Source organism: Chiloscyllium plagiosum, chromosome 24, assembly GCF_004010195.1.
Source record: "Chiloscyllium plagiosum isolate BGI_BamShark_2017 chromosome 24, ASM401019v2, whole genome shotgun sequence".
NCBI lineage: Eukaryota > Metazoa > Chordata > Chondrichthyes > Orectolobiformes > Hemiscylliidae > Chiloscyllium > Chiloscyllium plagiosum.
This window is the reverse complement of record NC_057733.1, coordinates 50,375,812-50,398,735: the sequence shown is the minus strand read 5'-3', so window position 1 is coordinate 50,398,735 and position 22,924 is coordinate 50,375,812. Positions and strand designations below refer to the sequence as shown.

At 39.8% G+C, this 22,924-nt stretch overlaps 1 protein-coding gene across 1 annotated transcript in view; it reads right to left on the bottom strand.

The window, feature by feature from the left end:
• Positions 1-22,924, bottom strand: part of cep112 (centrosomal protein 112) — a 547,625-nt gene that overhangs the window by 319,668 nt on the left and 205,033 nt on the right. The window contains exons 13-14 of the mRNA XM_043715232.1: positions 7,545-7,699; positions 2,584-2,638 (exon numbers count right to left, since the gene is read on the bottom strand). Of these exons, the coding sequence (XP_043571167.1) occupies positions 2,584-2,638; positions 7,545-7,699 (210 nt within the window). The remainder of the gene's footprint in view (positions 1-2,583; positions 2,639-7,544; positions 7,700-22,924) is intronic.

Sequence of the window (22,924 nt, the reverse complement as noted above, 5' to 3'; positions counted from 1 at the left end):
CTTTAGGCTCTCTGCCTTTATTCCTGATGAAGGGCTTTTGCCCGAAACGTCGATTTTGCCTGTCCTCGGATACTGCCTGAATTGCTGTGCTCTTCCAGCACCACTAATCCAGATACTGAATAACATGTGCAAGTTAGGTATTTAATAATGAACCAGAAGTACTGTAGTAAATTTGAACAGTGCCTGACAGTCATATAGACAGAAACTTATCGTGCAACTATATTATTTTTGTTATGTATAGGATTTTAATTTTCTCATAAAATTCAATACACATTTTAAATATTACATATTTAAACTCAATTTATTTTTTAAAAATTACAAATGTAAATAGAACTCAACTGTTAAAAGACTGAAAATAAGATTTTTTTAAACCATACCCCCCCAAATATGTCTTTGCATATACTGTATATGTGATGTACATACACTGTATTGACAATGAAGAGTGTGTATGTATGTGGTAGTCAAAAGACTAGATTAGCAGCTGAAAAAAAATCGATTATATTACCACTAGGTGATTACATTTTGGTACCAATAATACAAAATGGAGGATTTGAAATTGCAATGTATTCACGTAAACTACATATAGCTGCTTATGATATACAGGCAATAGTTGAAGGGAAGGAAAACACAGAGTAACCAGGTGATATGAACTTTATGGAAATTGATTTATAGCCAAATGCTTAATTATTTTTATTTTCATTAAATTGCTCTAAGGCACATTTCTTCACAATTCCCTTCCCTTAACAGGCAGAATGAGAAGTAGGATGAGAGGTTTAAAGAGAAAAAAAAAACAAAATTCAAAACTGCACATAATACTGTTTTGTTGTGCATTTTGCAATCATTTTTAAACATTTGATTGAACACATTTGAAGCACACATTATAACTGGCCTCAAGCAAAAAAAATTAAAAAGATTGGTTTTAGACCAAATCAGAATCATAAATGATCAAAGAATGAATGTGCAAATCCATATCAAACCACATTATTTCTGTTTGAGGACCACAAATGCACTTCTGCACTAGAATGAAAAATGCAGCCATTTTTCAAACAGCTGGTATTTAAAGGATAAATTCAATTTGTGTTTATGTTATTAACCTCATTGAGCAGTAATTTAATTGTCCAGTTTCTATCTTCTGGAATTATTTAGTCAAACTGAGATTTAAGATGATTGAAGAACTGACTTCAAAGAAACAGAATTTCTTTAAACTTATTCATAGGTAGAAGCTCAAAATTAGCTAAATACAAACCTTTCAATTTAATATTTGAGAGATAAAGCGCCAGAAAAAAATAAACAGGTCGGATGTAAAAAAAAAGTACCTGGTGACAATTCAAGTACAAGAGGGAATAGAATAAAGTGTTCATTATTAATGCTGTTAAGATGGTTGGGAAAAAGTCAAAGCTATAACACAAACAATTTATTTGTGTTGTGCATTTAACTTGATAAAACATTTCAAGGCACCTCACCTGTATTTAATCAAACATGATGTGACACCAAGCCACATAAGGAAATACTAGGATTGATTATAAAGAGGTAAGATTTCAAGAATATTTTAAAAGGCAGAATGAGAAGTAGGATGAGAGGTTTAAGGAGAATAAACCAAAACTCAGCATCTTAAGCAGTTGAGAATTTAGCTGTCAATTGTCAGCGAGTAAAATGGGGAAAGATGGGAGACTGGCCAGGTTTGTGTTGCAACAATCAAGTCTCAAAGTAACAAAGACATGGAATCAAGTTTCATCAGATGAGCTGTGGAAGTGATGGAATCAAGTGGTTTTACAGAAGTAGAAATAGGTAAACATAGTGATAGCATGGACATATGGTCAGAAACTGATCTCTGGACTGAATGTGACATTAAGATTAGGAAGGATCTGGTTTAGCTTCAGGTAGTTCCATTGGAGATGGATGGAACCCTAAGGAATTGATTTTGTGACAAGGACTGAAGACAATAACTGGGAAGACAATTTCCCAGATGGAAAGTTAGTTGGAGGAAATTTCTGCCCATGCAGTATAGCATGTCAAGCAGCACTAAAGAGACAATACCCAGATACTGTAATAAGTAGGATGAGAACAGTGGTGTCTCCCCAAACTACAAATTGAGGTGTCAACTATTCACTGTATTCACTAACAGCTGAGTCAACAGGTAAGAAGTCACACATTTGTAAAGGCTGATTTCACAAAAATAGATAGCATTTTAAGTAGTATAGATGGAAGAACAAGATTACTAAAATATACTGTTAGATTACATGAATGGAAAAAGCTGTGGCATGAAAATTTCAATGTAGTCATCCACTTTATGTAAATAGTGAAAACTACAAACAGTGGAAAAAAGTGGATGGTTCACATATTAAACTATCAACAGGCACAGAAAATAACCAAAAAGGCTAACGGAATACTAAACTTTGAATAAAGAAGTAGAATACAGGCTGATAAGAAGTTATGATTATGAAAGGCATATCCCACCCAGTGGAGCTGCTTTTTTGTGAACAGCACCTCAATGCTGGATATGTTGGCTTAGGAGAGAATTCTGGTGTTGGACTGCCTTTTTGCTGATGGATTTGAAGAATCTTGGAAAGCATCCACTGGTACTTCTCGAGTACTTTGAGATGCCTGCTTGAGGTTGTCCAAATCTCTCACTACCTCTCTGGAGTATACAAGCATGCAGATTACTACTGTCCAGTAAACTATAACATTAGTCTTGCATTTGAGATCCTGTTACTCAAATATTCTTTCCTTAGTCTGCCAAGTGAACTAACACCCCAGACATAAAATTTTGTCATCTACAAGGTTTGCAAGGTATAGAAAATGGCTCACATCTTTCAGGATCTTGCTGTTAACCTTAATTGATGGTAGGAGATTTAGAAACAGGAATAGGCCATTCACACCATCGAGCCTGCTCAGGTAATAAATTAGATAATCTACTTCAATGCCATTTTCCCACACTATCTCCATAGCTCATGGATCAGTTTCCAGAAATCTATTGCTTATAGACTTGAACATGTTCTTTGAGTTTCTACAATGCTCGAGGTAGAGAATTCCAAATCCACCCTTTGAGTAAAGGGATTCCGCTGCATATCAGTCTTAGAAGGTCTACCCCTCATTCTGAAAATGATGAGCTACTGCGAGGACATGGAGGTCCTTGGCCTCCTTCACCGCCGCTCTCTCACCACCCGACGCCTGGAAGAAGAACGCCTCATCTTCCACCTCGGAACACTTCAACCCAAGGGCATCAATGTGGACTTCAACAGTTTCCTCATTTCCCCCACCTCACCCCAGTTCCAAACTTCCAGCTCAGCACTGTCCCCATGACTTGTCCTACCTGCCTATCTTCTTTTCCACCTATCCACTCCACCCTCCTCTCTGACCTATCACCTTCATCCCACCCCCATCCACCCAATGTACTCTTTGCTACCTTCCCCCACCCTCCTTCCTGACCTATCACCTTCATCCCACCCCCATTCACCTATTGTACTCTATGCTACTTTCTCCCCAACCCCATCCTCCTCTCATTTATCTCTCCACCCTTCAGGCACTCTGCCTGTATTCCTGGTGAAGGGCTTTTGCCCGAAACATCGATTTTACTGCTCCTCGGATGCTGCCTGAACTGCTATGTCTTTCCAGCACCACTGATCCAGAATCTGGTTCCAGCATCTGCAGTCATTGTTTTTACCTAGTTATGGAAAATCTCCTGTTCATATGCAATTTACCAAATGCTACATAAACTTTCTAAGTTTTAATAAAATCATGCCTCACTTTGTGAAAAAAATTCAGAATATTGGCCAAGTTTCCTCAATATCGTCTCATAAAACTATTCCATCTCGCCATCCCAGTGATTAATATGGTGAACCTCCAAAAATGTACACAATACTCTAGGTGCTGCCTGACAAAAGCTGTTGAAAATTGCAGCATGACATCTTTACCGCTGTTCTGAAATCTCCTTGTGACTAAGTCCAAAATTGTTATAATGCTAACTTTTAGGAGCTAACTTACAAGGACATTCAGATCCTTTTGGACACCAACATTTCCTAGCTCTCACCACTTAAGAAACATTATGCCTTTCAGTTATTTTTCTAAGTGGATAAATTCACACTTATTCAGATTATATTTCATCTACCATACCCACCTCCAGCTTATCCACATCAGCTTGAAATCTTACTCACAATTCACATTTCCACCTAGTTTTGCCTAATTTGCAATTTTGCAAATATTTCAATTGATATCCACATACAAATTATTTGAATAAATTGTGAACAGCTGTGCCCTGGCAATGACACTTAAGCTATCCCACTAGATACAGCCTACCATTTTGAGGATGACTCTTCATTCCTTCTTTTTGCCTTCTGATTATTAACCAATTCTTAATTGTATCTTACCAAAATCCTTCTAAAAATACAAATACACGATACTAGCATTCCTTTATCTATGTTACAAGTAACATTCTCAAAAAACTCCAAGAGCTTTGTCAAACACCATTTCTCTTTCACCAATCCACATTGGGAAGTCCAATTTTAGTATTATTTTCTGTCTAGTTATCACGTGCCGTATAACATATTCTAACAGTTTACTGACCTCAAACTAGTAGGTCTATAGTTCTACATTCTTCCTTTTCCTTATTTCTTAAATAGCGGGTCTCCATTTGCTATTTTCCGTTCAGCAGGAACCTTTCCAGAATCAAAAACATTTTTAGTTGCCTAGCATTTCTAACAGAATTTCTGCAGCTTATTAATTGAATGCAGACACAAAGTAATTATTTCATTATAGAGTCATACAGCATAGAAACAGACCCTTTGGTCCAATCAGTCCATGCCGACCAGTCCATAATCCCAAACTAAGCTAGTCCCACCTGCCTGCGCTTGGCCCATATCTCTCCAAACATTTATTCATATACTTCTCATGTATTTTAAACATTGTAACTGTACCTACATCCATCAGATTTTCTGGGAGTTCCTTCCACACATGAACCATTCTCAGTGTAAAAAAAATTGCCCCTCATGTCTTTTTAAAATTTTTCTCCTCTCACCTTAAAAATGTGCTACCCAGTCTAGAAATCCCCTAGCTTAGGGAAAAGACACCTGCCATTCACCTTATCTATACCATTCATTATTTTATAAACCTCTATAAGGTCATCTCTCAACCTCCCATGCTCCAGTGAAAAAAAACCCAGCCTGTCTAGCCTCTCCTTATAACTCATTCCCAACAACATCCTGGTAAATCTCTTCTGAACCTTCCCCAGTTTAATAATACCCTTTCTATAACAGGGAGACCATAACTGGATACAGCAGTTGAGAAGAGGCCTCACCAACATCCTCTACAACCTCAACATAACGTCCCAACTCCTATACTCAAAGGATTGAGAAATGAAGACGAGAATTCTAAGTGCCTTCTTAATCACCCTATCTATATGAGATGCAAACTTCAAAGAACTATGCACTTGATCACCTCGGTCTCTGTTTTACAACACTGCTCAAGGCCTACTCTTAATTGTATAATTTTTATTTTTGTTGGTTTTCAAAAAGTTACAGTTCCACCATCCCATCCAGCCCTTACCATCCTTATAACCTCCTTCAGAACCATAAAACTTGATTTAAACATAAAATTCTATGTGGGTCTTGGCAGGATATATGTAAAGAAAATGTTTCCTCTTTTGGGACAATTTAGAATTAGGGGTCACTGTTTAAACATGAGGGGTCGTCCACTTAGAACAGACACTAGGCAATGTTTTTCTCTCAGAAGGTCATGATTGTTTGGAACTGTCTTCTTGAAACAGGTGGAAGGAGAATCCTGACATTTTTAAGGCAGAGGTAGACAGATTCTTGTTAACAAGAATTCTCAAAGGGATAAAAGGTTTTCATGGGTACACAAAAATGTGAACTAGAGGTTACAATCAGATCAATTATGATCTTATTGAATGGGGAAGCAAGCTGGAAAGATTGAATGGTCTATACATGCTCATAGTTCAGATGCTCACACCCTTTTCAATATCGCACTTCTGTAATTCAGGCCCCTTTTACATCCCCAATTTTAACTGCTGTGCCATTGATGGCCAAACCTTCAGGTACCTACTTTCCAAGCTCTGAAAAGCTCTACCCTAAATCTCTCCATTGCTTCTTTTTTTAAGATTGTTGTATATTATTAAGGTATCCACTGTCCTACATAGAACTGCACTTCACATTCTTTTTGACAAAGCATTATCCAATGTTTTACTCATTTTATTGGCACACATTTTATTGATGGAGCATTTTTAATGTACCCCCATACTTTTTTTTATCTAATGTATTTCAGCAAGGTTCGCCTTATTCATAGGCCTTAAATTCAATTCTGCCACATAAGCATTCTCTTGACAGTTGCCCTCAAGTGCAACAATTGCCATGCATTAAAAAAAACATTTTGAGAATAGTCTGCCAATTATGGTGTACCACTTGTATCCTTCTCTTCTAGTATTACAATACATTTCCTTTAAATTTTTTTTGTCACCAGATGCAGTTGTCAGACAACCCTAATTGCCATTGAGGTGGTGGTAGTGAACCACTGTCTCAATCCACTGTAGTCCGTCTGGTGCACCAACAATGATGTTAGGGAGGTGTTTCCAGGACTTTGATCGATGATAGTGAGAGAACTGTAATATGTCCTAAATCAAAATAGTGTCTAACTAAGTGGGAACCTATGGATGATTGTGCTCTCATGCATTTACTGGCCTTGTCCTTCTAAGTGGTAACAGTTGCAGGTTTTGAAGGAACTGTCAAGGGAGCCTTGGAGAGTTTCAGCAATGCATTTCCTGGCAGGGACACACTGCTGTCATTGTGCATCGGTGGTGGAGGATGCGAACATTAAAGGTATTCGATAGGGTGCCAATCAGGTGTGCTGCTGTTTATTGGATGGTGTCAAGCTTCTTGACCATTGCTGGAACTACATTCATCCAAGCAAATCAAGATTATTCCATCACACTTTTTTTTCTCTTTGAATTTCTAGAATCCCTACAGTGCAGAAAAAAGCTCTTCGGCCCAACAAGTCCACACCGACCCTCCAAAGAGTAACCACCCATTCCCCTACATTTAACCGCTGACTAATGCACCCAACCTACACATCCCTGAATATTGTCAACAATTTAGCATGGCCAATTTATCTAACCTTTCTAATCTTTGGATTGTGGAAGGAAACTGGAGCTTGTGGAGGAAACCCCCGCAGACATGGGGAGAATGTGCATATTCCACACAGACAGTTGCCCAAGGGTGGAATCGACCCTGGGTCCCTGGCGAACCACTGAGCTAACCACTGAACTACTGTGCCTCCCCCTTCTGATTTGTGCCTTCTAAATGATGAACAAGCTTTAGAAAGTTACCCCAGTCAATTGGGTTTCCAGTCAACGGTAACCTACAAATGTGGGGAAATTATCCAGGGTCAGTGAAAAACATTTCCAGGTCAGGTGCAACATGAGAAAACAGTAAGGAAGGAAAATCTCTCCAGTTTACTCCGAAGTTATTCATAAAGTGCATAATGGAATATTCCTGTTGAAGGAAGTCATTTCCCACAGTTTTCTGGACATTACTTACTTTAATTTTACCTCTTGCAGCTCCAAGCATATTATCTGGCAGCGCTGTTCTAGCTCTTCTTTCTCTTGGGTTAGTTTCTGTCGCACCAAAGTGCTATTCTCGGCCTCGATGGTCAACTGTTGTACACGAGCCTCCAGTTCTTTCACCATTTGGTTCTGTTGATGCAAACAACCAGTTAAGCATACTTTTCCTGCAATTGTTCGTTAAACTACAGGCTCATGGGTACACCTATTCACGGAATAGTTCATTCCTTGCTACAGCACTTTCTAAAGCACATTCTATATCAGATTTTGTTTCCGGTCTTTTCAAAAAGGGCAATTTAAATTCAAATACTGAAATAAATGCACTGTATCGTAAATGCTACATTCCCCATTCAATAGTCATATCAACTGTGCACTTAATGAAACACTCTCAACGAGTGAGTTCATACTTCACAATATTCTCTGGATTGGCAAATCCAAAAATGTAGCTGATGCATGAGATAGATGAGAACTTGAGTTCAGACGTTTAGTTTATAGTTCATTGAAAATCTAAATTAACATATTTCTGACCATGATAATTAAATGAAGCGCAAAATAGGGTAATAGAGGTATACAACACTTTTGGTCCAGCTTGTTCATGCCAACCAGGTTTCCTAAACTGAACTAGTCCCACTTACCTGCGTTTGGCCCATGTCCCTCAAAACCCTTCCTATCTGTGTACCTGCCCAAACGTCTTATAAATGTTGTAATTGTACCCACCTGTACCATTTCCTCTGGCAGTTCATTCTATATAGGCACCAGCCTTTGTGCAGAAAAGGTTGCCCCTCAGGTCCCTTTTAAATCTTCCCCCTCTCACCTTATGCCAATGCCCTCTAGTTTTGGACTTTTCTTCTTTGGGGAAAAGACTTTGGCAATTCACCTTATCTATGCCTCTCATGATTTTACAAATCTCTATAAGGTCACCCCTCAGCCTCCTATGCTCCAGGGGAAAAATGTCCCAGCCCTATGCTTTCCGTTATTGGTCAGAGTATTGAGTACAGGAGTTGGGAGGTCATGTTGCGGCTGTACAGGATATTGGTTAGGCCACTGTTGGAATATTGCGTGCAATTCTGGTCTCCTTCCTATCGGAAAGATGTTGTGAAACTTGAAAGGGTTCAGAAAAGAGTTACAAGGATGTTGCCAGGGTTGGAGGATCTGAGCTTCAGGGAGAGGCTGAACAGGCTGGGGCTGTTTTCCCTGGAGCGTCGGAGACTGAATAGAGGTTTACAAAATTATGAGAGGCATGGATAGGATAAGTAGACAAAGTCTTTTCCCTGGGGTCGGGGAGTCCAGAACTAGAGGGCATAGGTTTAGGGTGAAAGGGGGAAAGATATAAAAGAAACCTAAGGGGCAACTTTTTCATGCAGAGGGTGGTACGTGTATGGAATGAGCTGCCAGACGATGTGGTGGAGGCTGGTACAATTGCAACATTTAAGAGGCATTTGGATAGGTATATGAATAGGAAGGGTTTAAAGGAAAATGGGCCAGGTGCTGGCAGGTGGGACTAGATTGGGTTGGGATATCTGGTCGGCATGGACGGGTTGGACTAACAGGTCTGTTTCCATACTGTACATCTCTATGACTACCCAGCCCCTCCTTGTAACACAAACCCTCCAGTCTCAGTAGCATTGTTTTTTTGCATCCTTTGTAGTTTAATAAAACTCTTTTTACAGCAGGGTGACCAGAATTGTATGCGGTATCCAAATGTGGCCTCACCAATGTCTTGCACAGCTGTAACTTGCATCTCAATTCCAGTATTCAATGCTGACTGATGAACGTACGTGTGCCAAATGCCTTCTGCACCACCCTGTCTACATGTGACGCCACTAACAAGGAACTATGTACCTGCACCCCTAAGTCTCTCTGTTTGACAACACACTTTAGGGTCCCACCCTTAACTATGTAAGCCCTGCCCTTGTTTGTCTTGCCAAAATGCAACACCTCACGTTTATCTAAATTAAATTCCACCTGCCATTCCTCAGCTCACTAGCCCAGTTGTTCAAGATTCCATTGTACTCTTAAATAACCTCCTTCTCTGTCCACTACACCACAAATGTTGGTGTTATCCAATATTCTCATCCAAATCGCTTATATAAATGATGAACAACAGTGAACTCAGCACCAAGCCTTCCATCACACTACTGCACACAGGCCTCCGGTCTGAAAAACAACCCACCACCCTCTGTCTCCTAATGTCAAGTCAATGTTATATCCAATTGGCTGGCTGTCCCTAGATGCCATGTGATATAACTTTAATAACTAATCGCCATGTGGTACCTCATCAACGGCCTTGCTAATGCCCATGTAGACAACATCTATCACTCTCCCCTCATCTACCTTCTTGGCCACCTCTTCAAAAAAACTCAATCAAGTTTGTGAGACACAATTTCCCACACACAAAGCCATGCTGATATCCCTAATCAGTCCTTGCCTTTCCAAATGCAAGTAGATGCTGTCTCTCAGAATCCCCTCCAACAACTTACTCACCACTAAATTAGGCTCACCAGATGTAGCTCTCTGCTTTTTCCTTTTTTTTTTCATTTGAGTGTATTGTTTTTGTGCCTGGTTCCAATTTCTAAGTAGATTGATTAAAGTCAGGTAAAAGATCAACAACTGGCTGAATGTTACCTAAATTTTGTTCCACATCATTGCTGAACTAATCCTGACTTCATTGCTGGAAAGTGAAATGAGAGTCTACATCCCTGAACAAGTTCAATTTGTTCGCTTAATGGTTAAAAATACCCAGAAGATTTTTATGATAGGAGGGCAACCCCTGACCCTCAGTTCGTGCTCTCTCTACCATTTCAGAACAAGTTGATCCTTTATTATAAACACAGTCAGCAAAGTATTATATGTGAATGGAATGTCTTTCCGTACATTCACTATGAAATCTTTCCAAACTGGGACTGGAATTTTGTCCTGTCCTCCAAAATGTCACCTTTAAATAATTATTTGTGAAACAGTGAAGCACAGCTTTTTACACAGGCATTTCTGATACAAAGATGTGGTATTGAACATCTGTTGTTCCATAAATTAAAAAGAATTTAATGGCCAGGTCATAGACATAATTACTTTGGCTGGAGCTCTCGAAAATACATACAGCTGTTGTCTCTTCAAGTAGAAAGGACGATTACAAGGTGGCAGTACAGTCAGTTCTGTTATAACGCGATAGTTCCTTTCTCATGCCATCTTGCATTATAAAAAAATTGTGCACTTTCCTCGCCACTTAAACTAATGGGGCCGAAATGGCATTACAGCCAATACAGGCAAGGAAAGTTCACATTCTACAGATAACGGTCTAAATTCTTCAACTGTGTTAAAGCCAATTCCTGTTGAAGAAACACACTTTATAGCAGATAACAGTGGTATTTTATTCTCCACAGAAAGCATACAGTCAGCAAAGACAGTCATAGAATCATAGAGATGTCCAGCATGAAAACAGACGCTTCGGTCCAACTCATTCATGTTGACCAGATATCCTATTTTCATCTATTCACATTTGGACCAAATCCCTCAAAATCTTTCCTATTCATATATCCAGATGCCTCTTAAAGGTTGTAATTGTACCAGACTCCACCACATCCTCTGGCAGCTCATTCCATACATGCACCACCCTCTGCATGAAAACATTGCCACTTAGATCTCTTTTAAATCTGTTCTCTCTCACCCTAAACGTATGCCCTTTACTTCTGGACTCACTCATCCCAGGGAAAATATTTGGTCTATTTATCCTATCCATGCTCCTCGTGATCTTATAAACCTCTATAAGGTCACCCCCCACAGCCTCCGAAGCTCTAGGAAAAATAGGCCCAGCCGATTCAGCCGCTCCCTATAACTCAAACTCTCCAAGCCTGGCAATATTCCTGTCAAACTTTTCTCAACCCCTTTCAAGTTTCAAAACATCTTTCTGATAGGAGAGAGACCAGAATTGCACACAATATTCCAAAAGTAGCCCAACCAATGCTCTGTACAGCGACATCATAACCTCCCAACTCCTAGAACATAGAACAGGACAACACAGTACAAGCCCTTCAGCCCTTGATATTGTGGCAACCTTTTATCCTACTCTAAGATCAGACTAATCTCCATATCTTTCAATGTACTCTCTTCCATGTGACTATCCAAGAGTCGCTTAAATGTCCCTACTGTATCTGACTCTACTACCACCACTGGCAGTGCATTCCATGCACTGACCACTTCCTGTGGACGGAATCTACCTCTGACTTCTCCTCTGAGTCTTCCACCAATCACCTTAAAATTATTCGCCCATTTCCACCATGCGAAAAAGTCTTTGGCCATCCAATTTATCCATGTCTCACATCATCTTATAACCTCTATCAAGCCACCTCTCATCTTTCTTCGCTCTAATGAGAAAAGCCCTAGCTCCCTAAACCTTTCCTGATAAGACATGCCCTCCAGTCCAGGCAATGTCCTGGTAAATCTTCTCTACACTCTTTCTAAAGCTGCCACAACTAAATACAATATTACAAGTGTGGTCTAACCAGGGCTCCATAGAACTGCAGCATAATCTCGCGGCTCTCAAATACAATCGCCTGGCTAATGAAAGCCAACAACCCAATCAACATGGGTGGCAACTTTGAGGAATCTATGGATGTGGACCCCAAGATCCCTCTGCTCCCTCACACTGCAAACAATCCTGCATTTAGCCCTGTATTCTGCATTCAAATTTAAACTTCCAAAGTGAATCATTTCACACTTTTCTAGGTTGAATTCCATCTGCCACTTACCAGCCTAGTCCTGCATCCTGTCAATGTCCTGTTACAAACTATAGCAGCCCTCCACACTATCTACCCCTCCATCAACCTTCATGTCATCAGCAAACTTACTAGCCTACTCTTCCAATTCCTTATCCAAGTCATTTGCAAATATCACAAAAAGCAAAGATCCCAGAACCGATCCGTGCAGAACACCACTGGTCAACAAGCTCCAGGCTCAATACTTTCCACCTACCACCACCCTCTGACTTCTACGGGCCAGCCAATTCTGTATCCAGACAGCCAAATTTCCCTGTATCCCATGCCTTCTTACTTTCTGAATGAGCCTTCCATGGGAACCTTATCAAACGCCTTGCTAAAATCTATGTGAAATCTATTGCTCTACCTTCATCAATGTGTTTTCTCACATCCTCAAAGAATTCAATAAGGTTGGTGAGGCATGATCTGCCCCTCACAAAGCTATGCTGACTATCTCTAGTCAAACTATGGTTTTCCAAGCAAGCATAAATCTTGTCTCTCAGAATCCTCTCCAATATTTTACACCACAGACATGAGACTGACTGTTCTGTAATTCCTTTTCTTGAACAAGGTAATAACATTTGCCACCCTCCAATCATCTGGCATTACTCCAGTGGACAGTGAGGACACAAGGATCATGACCAGCAATCTCTTCCCTTGCTTTCCTGTTGTAACCTTGGGTATATTCCATCTGGCCGAGGGAATTTATCTATCCTCGTGGTTTTTAAAATTTTCAGCACGTCTTCCTTCTTAACATCAACCTGTTCAAGCACACCAGTCTTTTTCACACTGTCCTCAGAAATGCCAAGGTCCCTCTGAGTAGTGAATACATGAAGCAAAGTATTTATTAAGGATCTCTCCTATCTTCTCCAAATCCACGCACAGGTTCCCTCTACCATATACATGATTGGCCCTACCCTCAGTCTGGTCATCCTCTTGTTCTTCACATAAGTGTTAAATGCCTTAGGGTTTTCCTTAATCCAACCTGCTAAAACTTTTTCATGCCCCCTTCTAGCACTCCTAAGTCTATTCTTCAGTTCCTTCCTGGCTATCTTGTAACCCTGTAGACCCCTTTCTGATCACTGCCTCCTCAACTTTAAGAAAGCTTCCTTCTTCCTCTTGACACATCCCTTGTCACCTAAAGTTCTTTCAACATAGCCACCTCTCCCATGCCTCAGTGGGACAAACCTGTCTAGCACTATCAGCAAGTGCTCCCTGAACAACCTCCACATTTCTGTCATGTACTGCCCTGAAAAAAATCTGTTCTCAATTTAGGTGCTCCAGTTCCTACCAAAAAACATTTTAATTCCCCTTCCCCCAATTAAATACTTTCCCATACCGTCTGCTCCTATCCCACTCAATACTCTGACCAATAAAGGAAAGCATACCAAATGCCTTTTTCACTATCCTATCTACCTGAGACTCCACTTTCAAGGAACTATGAACATGCACTCCAAGGTCTCTTGGTTCGACAACTAGGACATTACTATTAAGTGTATAAGTCCTACCCTGATTTGCCTTTCCAAAATGCAGCACCTCACATTTATCTAAATTAAACTCCATCTGCCACTCCTCAGCCCGTTGACCCATCTGATCAAGATCCCCTTGTACTCGAAAATAACCTTCTTCACTGTCCACTACACCTCCAATTTTGGTGTCATCTGTAAACTTATTAACTGTACTTCCTATGTTCACATCCAAATCATTTATATAAATGGCAAAAAGCAGTAGACCAGCACCGATCCTTGCACACCACTGGTCAAAGGCCTCCAGTCTGAAAAGCAACCCACCACCACCCTCTATCTTTTACCTTTGAGCCAATTTTATATCCAAATGGCTAATTCTCCCTTTATTTCATATGATCTAACCTTGCTAACCAGTCTACATGAGGAACCTTGTTGAATGTCTTACCAAAGTCCATATAGATCACATCCACCAATCTGCCCTCATCAATCCTCTTTGTTACTTCTTCAAAACACTCAATCAAGTTAGTGAGACATGATTTCCCACACACAAAGCCATGTTGACTATCCCAAATCAGTCTTCACCTTTCCAAATATATATGAATCCTGTCCCTCAGGTTTCCCTCCAACAACTCACCCACCATCGATGTCAGGCTCACTGATCTATAATTTCCCTGGGTTTTTCTTACTACTTTTCTTAAAAGCAGCACAACCTTAGCTAACCTCCAGTCTTCAAAGTTTGTGAGAAGATTTGTAGCTCGGGTGCTTGTTGCTGTGGTTCTGTTCGCTGAGCTGGAAATTTTTGTTGCAAACGTTTCGTCCCCTGTCTAGGTGACATCCTCAGTGCTTGGGAGTCTCCTGTGAAGCGCTTCTGTGGTGTTTCTCCGGCATTTATAGTGGCCTGTCCCTGCCGCTTCCGGTTATCAGTTTCAGCTGTCCGCTGTAGTGGCCGGTATATTGGGTCCAGGTCGTGTTTGTTGATGGAGTTTGTGGATGAGTGCCATGCTTCTAGGAATTCCCTGGCTGTTCTTTGTTTCGCTTGCCCTATAATGGTAGTGTTGTCCCAGTCGAATTCATGTTGCTTGTCATCTACGTGTGTGGCTACTAGGGATAGCTGGTCGTGTCGTTTCGTGGCTAGTTGATGTTCGTGGATTCGGATCGTTAGCTGTCTTCCTGTTTGTCCTATATAGTGTTTTGTGCAGTCCTTACATGGGATTTTGTACACGACATTAGTTTTGCTCATGCTGGGTATCGGCTCCTTCGTTCTGGTGAGTTGTTGTCTGAGGGTGGCTGTTGGTTTGTGTGCTGTTATAAGTCCTAGTGGTCGCAGTAGTTTGGCTGTCATTTCCGAGATGTTCTTGATGTATGAAGAACAGCCAGGGAATTCCTAGAAGCATGGCACTCATCCACAAACTCCATCAACAAACACATCGACCTGGACCCAATATACTGGCCACTACAGCGGACAGCTGAAACTGACAACCGGAAGCGGCAGGGACAGGCCACTATAAATGCCGGAGGAAACACCACAGAAGCGCTTCACAGGAGGCTCCCAAGCACTGAGGATGCCACCGAGACAGGGGACGAAACGTTTGCAACAAAAATTTCCAGCTCGGCGAACAGAACCACAGTAACCCCCAGTCTTCTGGCACCTCATCAATGAGTATCAATTATACAAATATCTCAGGGAGAGATATGAGGAAAGTGTGTCCAGCAGGCTAAGTTAAAAGGTAGGGAGGAGGGCTTGGGGGAGGGGCGTTGGAAATGCGATAGGTGGAAAGAGATCAAGGTGAGGGTGATAGATCAGAGTGGGGTGGGGGCCGAGAGGTCAGGAAGAAGATTGCAGGTTAGGAAGGCGGTGCTGAGTTCGAGGGATTTGACTGAGACATGGTGGGTGGAGGGGAAATGAGAAAACTGGTGAAATCCGAGTTCACTTTCCTCATTCCTGAAGAAGGGCTTATGCCCGAAACGTCGATTCTCCTGTTCCCTGGATGCTGCCTGACCTGCTGCGCTGTTCCAGCAACACATTTTCAGCTCTGATCTCCAGCATCTGCAGACTTCACTTTCTCCTCACAGATTTCTAGGGTACACCTGATCAGGTCCAGGTGATTTATCCACCTTTATGCATTTTAAGACATCCATCAGCACCTCCTCTGTAATATGGACATTTTTCAAGTTTCACCATCTATTCCCCCACATTCTATATCTTCCATATCCTTCTCCACAGTAAACACTGATGTAAAATACTCATTTAGTATCTCCTCCATCTCCTGTGGTTCCACACACAGACTGCCCTGCTGATCTTTGAGGGGTCCTATTCTCTCCCTCACAGCCATTTTATCCTTAATATATTTATAAAATCCCTTTGGATTCTCCTTAGCCCTATTTGACAAAGTAATCTCATGTCCCCTTTTTCTCTCTTGAATTCCCTCTTAAGTATACTCCTACTGCCTTTATACTCTTCTAAGGATTCACTAGAACTCTGCTGTCAGTATCTGATATATGCTTCCTTTTTTTTCCTTGAGCAAAACCTCAATTTCTCTAGTCATCCAGCATTCCCTAAGCCTACCATGCTTGCCCTTCACCCTAACAGAAGCATACTGTCTCTGGGCTCTCATTATCCCATTTTTGAAGGCTTCCCATTTTCCAGCCGCCCCTTTACCTATGAACATCCGTCCCCAATTAATTTTGAAAGTTCTTGCCTAATACCATGCTTGGCTTTCCCCCAATTTATAACTTTAACTTTTAGGTCCAGTTTATCCTTTTTCATCACTATTTTCAAACTAATAGAATTATGGTCACTGGCACCAAAATGCGCCCCCATTGACACCTCAATCACTTGCCCTGCCTTATTTCCCAAGAGAAGGACAAGTTTTGCACATACTGAATCAGAAAATTTTCTTGCACACACTTACCAACTTCATCTCCATCTAAACCCCTAACACTATGGTAGTCCTGGTCTATGTTTGGAAAGTTAAAATCCCCTACCATAACCACTCTATTACTCTTACAGATAATTGAGATCTCCTTACAAATTTGTTTTTCAATTTCCCGCTGAATATTGGGGTTTTATGGTATGATCCAAATAAGATGATCTTAACAGGGTAAATAACAAAGATATCCAGATCCTCTTAAGAAATTATCAGAAAAAAATCACAAGCTACTTTGCTTGGGAATCTAAACAGATACTTTCAGTTGTTTTCAATCACAAGGAAGAGAATAACATAAGGAAACCAAATATGTATAAAGAAGACAAAATATATACAAAGGGAGGCATATCTTCCACACAATGGAGTCAGCAAATAAGTCAGCCTTTCTTGAAAGGAAGTACAAAAGTGGTACTCCACCTCTTGCCTGTTGGTATTCACAGTCATTCCATAAGTTTCCAGAGCTAATGTAAGCACTGCAATGACTTCACGTAAAATGAAATTGAGATGATCAGTGACCAAGACTTACAATTTATTAAATCACTTCAGCTTTCATACTTGCCAGAGTGTGATGGCTGATGAGTAATCTGAATGACAGTTATAGAGTCATAGTTTCATACAGCATGAAAACAGACCCTTCGTTCACTCGTCTATGCTAATCAAGTTTCCCAAACTAAACCAGTCCCACTTGCTAGCATTTGGCTCATATCCCTCTAAACCTTTCCTTTCCATGTATCTGTCCAAATGTCTTTTAAATGGTGTAACTGTACCTGCATCTACCACTTCCTCAGGCAACTAATTCCATATACGGACCGCCCTCTGTGTGAAATAAATTACCCCTCATGCTCCTTTTAAATCTTTCACCTCTCACTTAAAAATATACCCTTAGTTTTGAAGTCCTCTATCATAGGGAAAAGACCTTTGGTATTCACTGTGTCTACACCTCTCATGATTTTATAAACCTCTATATGGTCATCCCTCAACCTCCAATGCTTCAGTTTTTTAGGGTGGAAATTTTAGAGCCAATTTTAACCCTACCCACCAATGAAAGGAGGAGGATCTAGAATTAAAAATCAGCCAGGAGACTTATTGAGTACCATCCAGCTCCAAGCCCTCAATCTGAACTCAGGATTCTGAGCAAGTCCTTGTAAACATACAGATCAGAGTCAGATGGTGTTCTTAAATTCAGCTGAAATTTCAATCAGTGAAGGAGGATACGATTTCAGTTACATGCTTCTCTAACCTCCATATTTATACAAGTCATTCTGTTATAATAGAACAATTGTGTTCCTCTGCAACTTCACGTTATGGAAAACCGCTATAGAAAATCATGCTGACCAAACACGCATTACAAAAGAACAATCTGTATATCTCTCCACTGCATCACTACTATCAGGTGCTCTAGATACAAGCAAATTCTTGGATCCTCTGCTGTTCTTTAACTGTACTCAGTGATTTAACTATGTGATCATTCTTACTGAAATACCTTTTTATTTCTGCAGTTAGACACTCGATCAATAATGCTGCTCCTTTGTTCTTTTTCAATTTCCCAATCTTCTCCAAAGATCCTATAGGTCGTAACAGTTAGCTTCTAATCATGCCAGCTTGTAGTCTCTAATAGTTACCATGTTAAACCCTTTAAACTGAATTTGTGCTACTGTTTCAGTTGTTATACCATGTGCAGTAGTCTTCTTATGTATGACATCTTGCAACTGTACAAATCTAAGCCCAAATTTAACAGTAATGTAATTTCAATGGACTGTCTCAAATTCTAATGTAAATTTTCAATAGATCACATTTATTCACAACGTAATATGAGAAATGACAATCTTCACGCGAATGACTGTGTTTAAACATACGTCATCACTTCAACATTGAAGGCAAACCAGAGAAGGTTCACTAGACTGATACCAGGAATGGAAGGACTATCTTACAAGAAAAAGTTGAGTAGATTAGGCCTGTATTCATTGAATACAGCAGAATAAGAGGTTACCTTATTAAAACATATAAGATTCTCAATGAACTTCACAGGGTAGATGTGGAAGGTTGTTTACCTTCTGTGAGTCTGGAACTAGAGGAACAAGGAATTGCTGATTTAAAAGTGAGAGGAGGGGGAGTTTCTTCTCTCAAAGACCTGTGAATCTGTTGAGGCTGAATAATTAAGTATATTCAAGGCTGAAGTAGACAAATTTTTAATCAGCAAGGGAGTCAAAAGTTTAAGGAAAAGCAGGAGAGTTGAGTTGAAGATTTGTCAAATCAGCCATGACCTCATTGAATGACAGAGTAGATTTGAAGGGCTGAGTATCCAACTATTGCTCCAAGGTCTTATAGGCTCGTGGAATGCTAAGGTGCCTGAGAATTGCTGGAGATTGGGATATTGTCAATGGCAAAGAGATTGTGTCTCCAATTTCTATAACTTACTCCCTAAACCCCTTCATCTCCTATTCCTCCTTTGACTAAGTTTTAGGCTAATATTTCTTTTCTTGGTTATACTCTGCATTGTTTATAGAATACACCTTTTTATGTCATTCTGTTAAACATTCTATACAAAGTTTTGTATGAAAAGTAACAGTAAAAACACATTAAACTAATCAGCTGAAAATTAGACTTTGCAGTGGTTTCATTTAACAAAGAGATAGTATGGAAGTCTTTCTATTCCTTGTAAAACAAACACATTCTGCAAATACACAGCTAAACTAACACTTTTATATTTTAATTTATTATTTATAAGCCCACAGGTGTTATTGAACTCTAGTGGTTCAGCATTTTCTTTTGGACTATTACTAAATGAAATCTGTGACTGTTCCAACATTCCATAAAGAAACCATCTCGGTTATTTTGTTTGAAACTCAATTACGATCTCCCATTGTCCTGTTTCTAGTTGAGAGCCATATCCTGTACATAAGAAATTGACTAGCAGATAAGCGAAGCAGGCAATCCCAAATGAATCAGAAAGGATAACTGCAAGGTGGGGGTGGGGGGGAAATGACAAAAAAATCAATTAGCAGAAGCAGCTGGTGATGACAGAATCATTGTTGGAAATGACCACCAACAGATCAAGGTAGCATACTAGATTCACAAAGGTCTACAAACTCCATTATATCCAATAGTAACACTGATTACATGTACTTATGAGAGCTATAGTGAAAGATACGTAGTCACGCACAATCACCATTAATAACCTCAAGGAAGATAAATAGCTTATCTTTAAACATTCTTGCTGAATTAGCAATTTTTGAGAAGATTTGTATCTCAGGTTGATGCCAAGTATGTAAGTTAGCTTGCTGACCTTGAAGGTTTGTTTTCAGACGTTTCGCCACCATATTAGGTAACATCATCATGTGAGTGTCTCCGGCAAAGCACTGGTGGTATGTCCCGCCTCTCTATCTATAGGTCTTGGTTCCTTAAGGGGGGTGATGTCATTTCGGTTCTTCTGTTCAATGGAAGGTAAATGCGATCTAAATCAACGTGTTTTTGATGGAGTTCTGGTTAGAATGCCATGCCTGGAAGAATTCTCATGCGTGTCTTTGCTTCAATTGTCCTAGGATATATGTATTGTCCTAGTCAAAGTGGTGTCCTTCTTTACCTGTATGTATGGAAACTAGTGATAGTGGGTCGAGTCTTTTGATATTCACGTATCCTGGTGGCAAGTTGCCTGCTAGTTTGCCTGATGTAGTGTTTTTTACAGTTTTTGTATGGTATCTGCTAAATGATGTTAGTTTTGCTGGTGGTATCTATTGGATGCTTTAGGTTCATTAGTCGCTGTTTAAGTGTGTTGCTAGGTTTGTGGGCTACCATGATGACAGGGGGTCTGAGTAGACTGGAAGTAATTTCTGATGTTTCTTTGATGGAAGGTAGTGTGGCTATATCTTTTGGTTGTGTTGTGTCTGCCTGTTTGGATTTGTTTCTGAGGAACCGGCGAATTGTGTTTATTGGGTACCCATTCTTCTTGAAAATGTTGTATAATGTTTTTCTTCTGCTTTTTGTAGTTCTTGGGTGCTGCAGTGTGATATAGCTCATTGAAATAATGTCTTGATGCAGTTCCATTTGTGGATGTTGGGATGATTGCTTCTGAAGTTAAGTATTTGGTCTGTGTGTGTTGTTTTTCTGTACCCCCTGGTTTGAAGCTGTCCGTTAACTGTACGGTTCAACTGTCATGTCTAGGAATGGGAGTCTGTTGTCATTCTCCTCGTCTTTTGTGAATTTTATGCCCGTCAGGATATTGTTGATATAACAGCAAGATAGAAGAGGACGAAATAATGGTCTTCTTTGACATTACAGCCCTTTTCACTTCAATTAACATTGACCTGGCCAAAGAAACACTGGCATCACTTTGAGTAAAACCAGGATCACAAACACCAGACAGCACCAACTTCATCAGCAAAGATAACATCTTAAAGCTAGTGGACCATGCCTCACCACCCACTTCACATTCAATAACAAAACTGACAAGTCAACAGAACACCGATGGGATCACCAATATCAGGGCTCATAACAGAAGCAATAATGCAGTAATGAACCTGTCCTTCCATCTATCCAACCCAAACTTTGGGTCCGCTGCGTAGATGACATCCTTGTCATCACAAATGGAACAAATTAGAAGAAACATACAACACCATCAACAATATCCTGACATACATAAAATTCACAAAAGAGGAAAAAATTCTGAAATGACATAAGGAGTCATGTTCTAAACCAACTAGCTAAAAATGTCATTCTTCCTTTCCAAAAGAAATAATTAGGTTAAGTAAATCGCTCTATATTCTCAAAGGTGTAGCAAGTCTAGTAGATCAGGAGATCTTTCATTAATAAGTATGACAGCTGTACATACTGCTTTTAAAACTATTTCTCTGATGAGAGAAAGGTCAGTGACAAAAGCCAGTCACAGATGCAACTCTTCCCAACAATAAAACCAGTCATTGTTGTCGTTTCTGACTCTGCCCCACTGAATCCTCAGATCTCAACAATGGTTTTTAATATAACTCACCGAAACTGAAAGATATTAATTCATTTTAAGCTGGTTTTCAACATTATTGGTTAGAGTATATTTAATAGCTTATTTGAAGATAGAAGAAACAAAATTTAGTTCTCATTCTTTAGACCAAAAATACAAATATAATGAATAACTATAAGGAAGTCAAGTAAAAATGACATGATAAAAATCTAAAGAAGTTTAACAATTTTATAGGGTTCTTTGTTCCAACTCCCTCCCCTGCCCCCCACCTATCTGAAGTGATTCGCTTTTTGGGGGGGTATGTTTCAATCTAATCAACTGCTTTCCAATACTTTGCCCAAATACCTAACCTCGCCAACGTCAGTAAAGCCATCTGCTTTTGAAGATAAAATAGTCAAGCCCTAGGAACATAGAAACAAGACTAGGCCATCATCCCCGAGCCTGTTCCTCCATTCAATTAGATTTTAGCTAATTTATATCCCAACTCCATTTACTTGACAGTTCCATTAAAAAGAATAAAAACTTTGAATCTTTCAATTAATTCCCAAACCTCAATTTCAGTACCTTTTACGTTGAGAGTTTCCTCATGACTCAATATTATCGTAACTACAATTACAATTAAAAAGCGAATGAGAGGTGTGATTCCTTCAACAGGCTAGCTTTAATTTGAAAGTTATATCAAATTCTTCCATAACAGGAAATAGATTATTTTAGCTTACCAAATCCTTTAACCAGGTTAAATACCTTGATTACATCAGACTTTAATCCTTTACACTTAAGGGGAAACAACTCTACTTTAACCTCACAAACCCTGCTTTAACTGTGAAATTTACACTGCACCTCTTGCAAAATCAATATATCCTTCCCCAGGTACAATGCCCAAAACTGAACAGAATATTTCAGGGTCCAATCCTTTCCAATCAGACAGTTACATACCAACTTTCCTGCACAGATCACTGATTAGTGTTCAAGAGCTGAATTTTTCCTCCTTAACTCAAGGATCACAGTTATTGAGAATATTCCATCATATAATGGCCTAACAATGAAGACAATCACATAGGTTGAATTTACATTTTTCTAAACTTGGAATTGTTTTTGTATTAATAGCTTCTCTTGACCTAAAACAAACTACCTGCTCTTGTCGAATGCAAAAAGCAGAATTTAATAAACACAACTATACATTGGACTGCATAGGCACATCTTCAGACTCTGAATTAACAACAAACCTAACTTTCCAAGGTGAGATCAAGGAATTGGTCTTT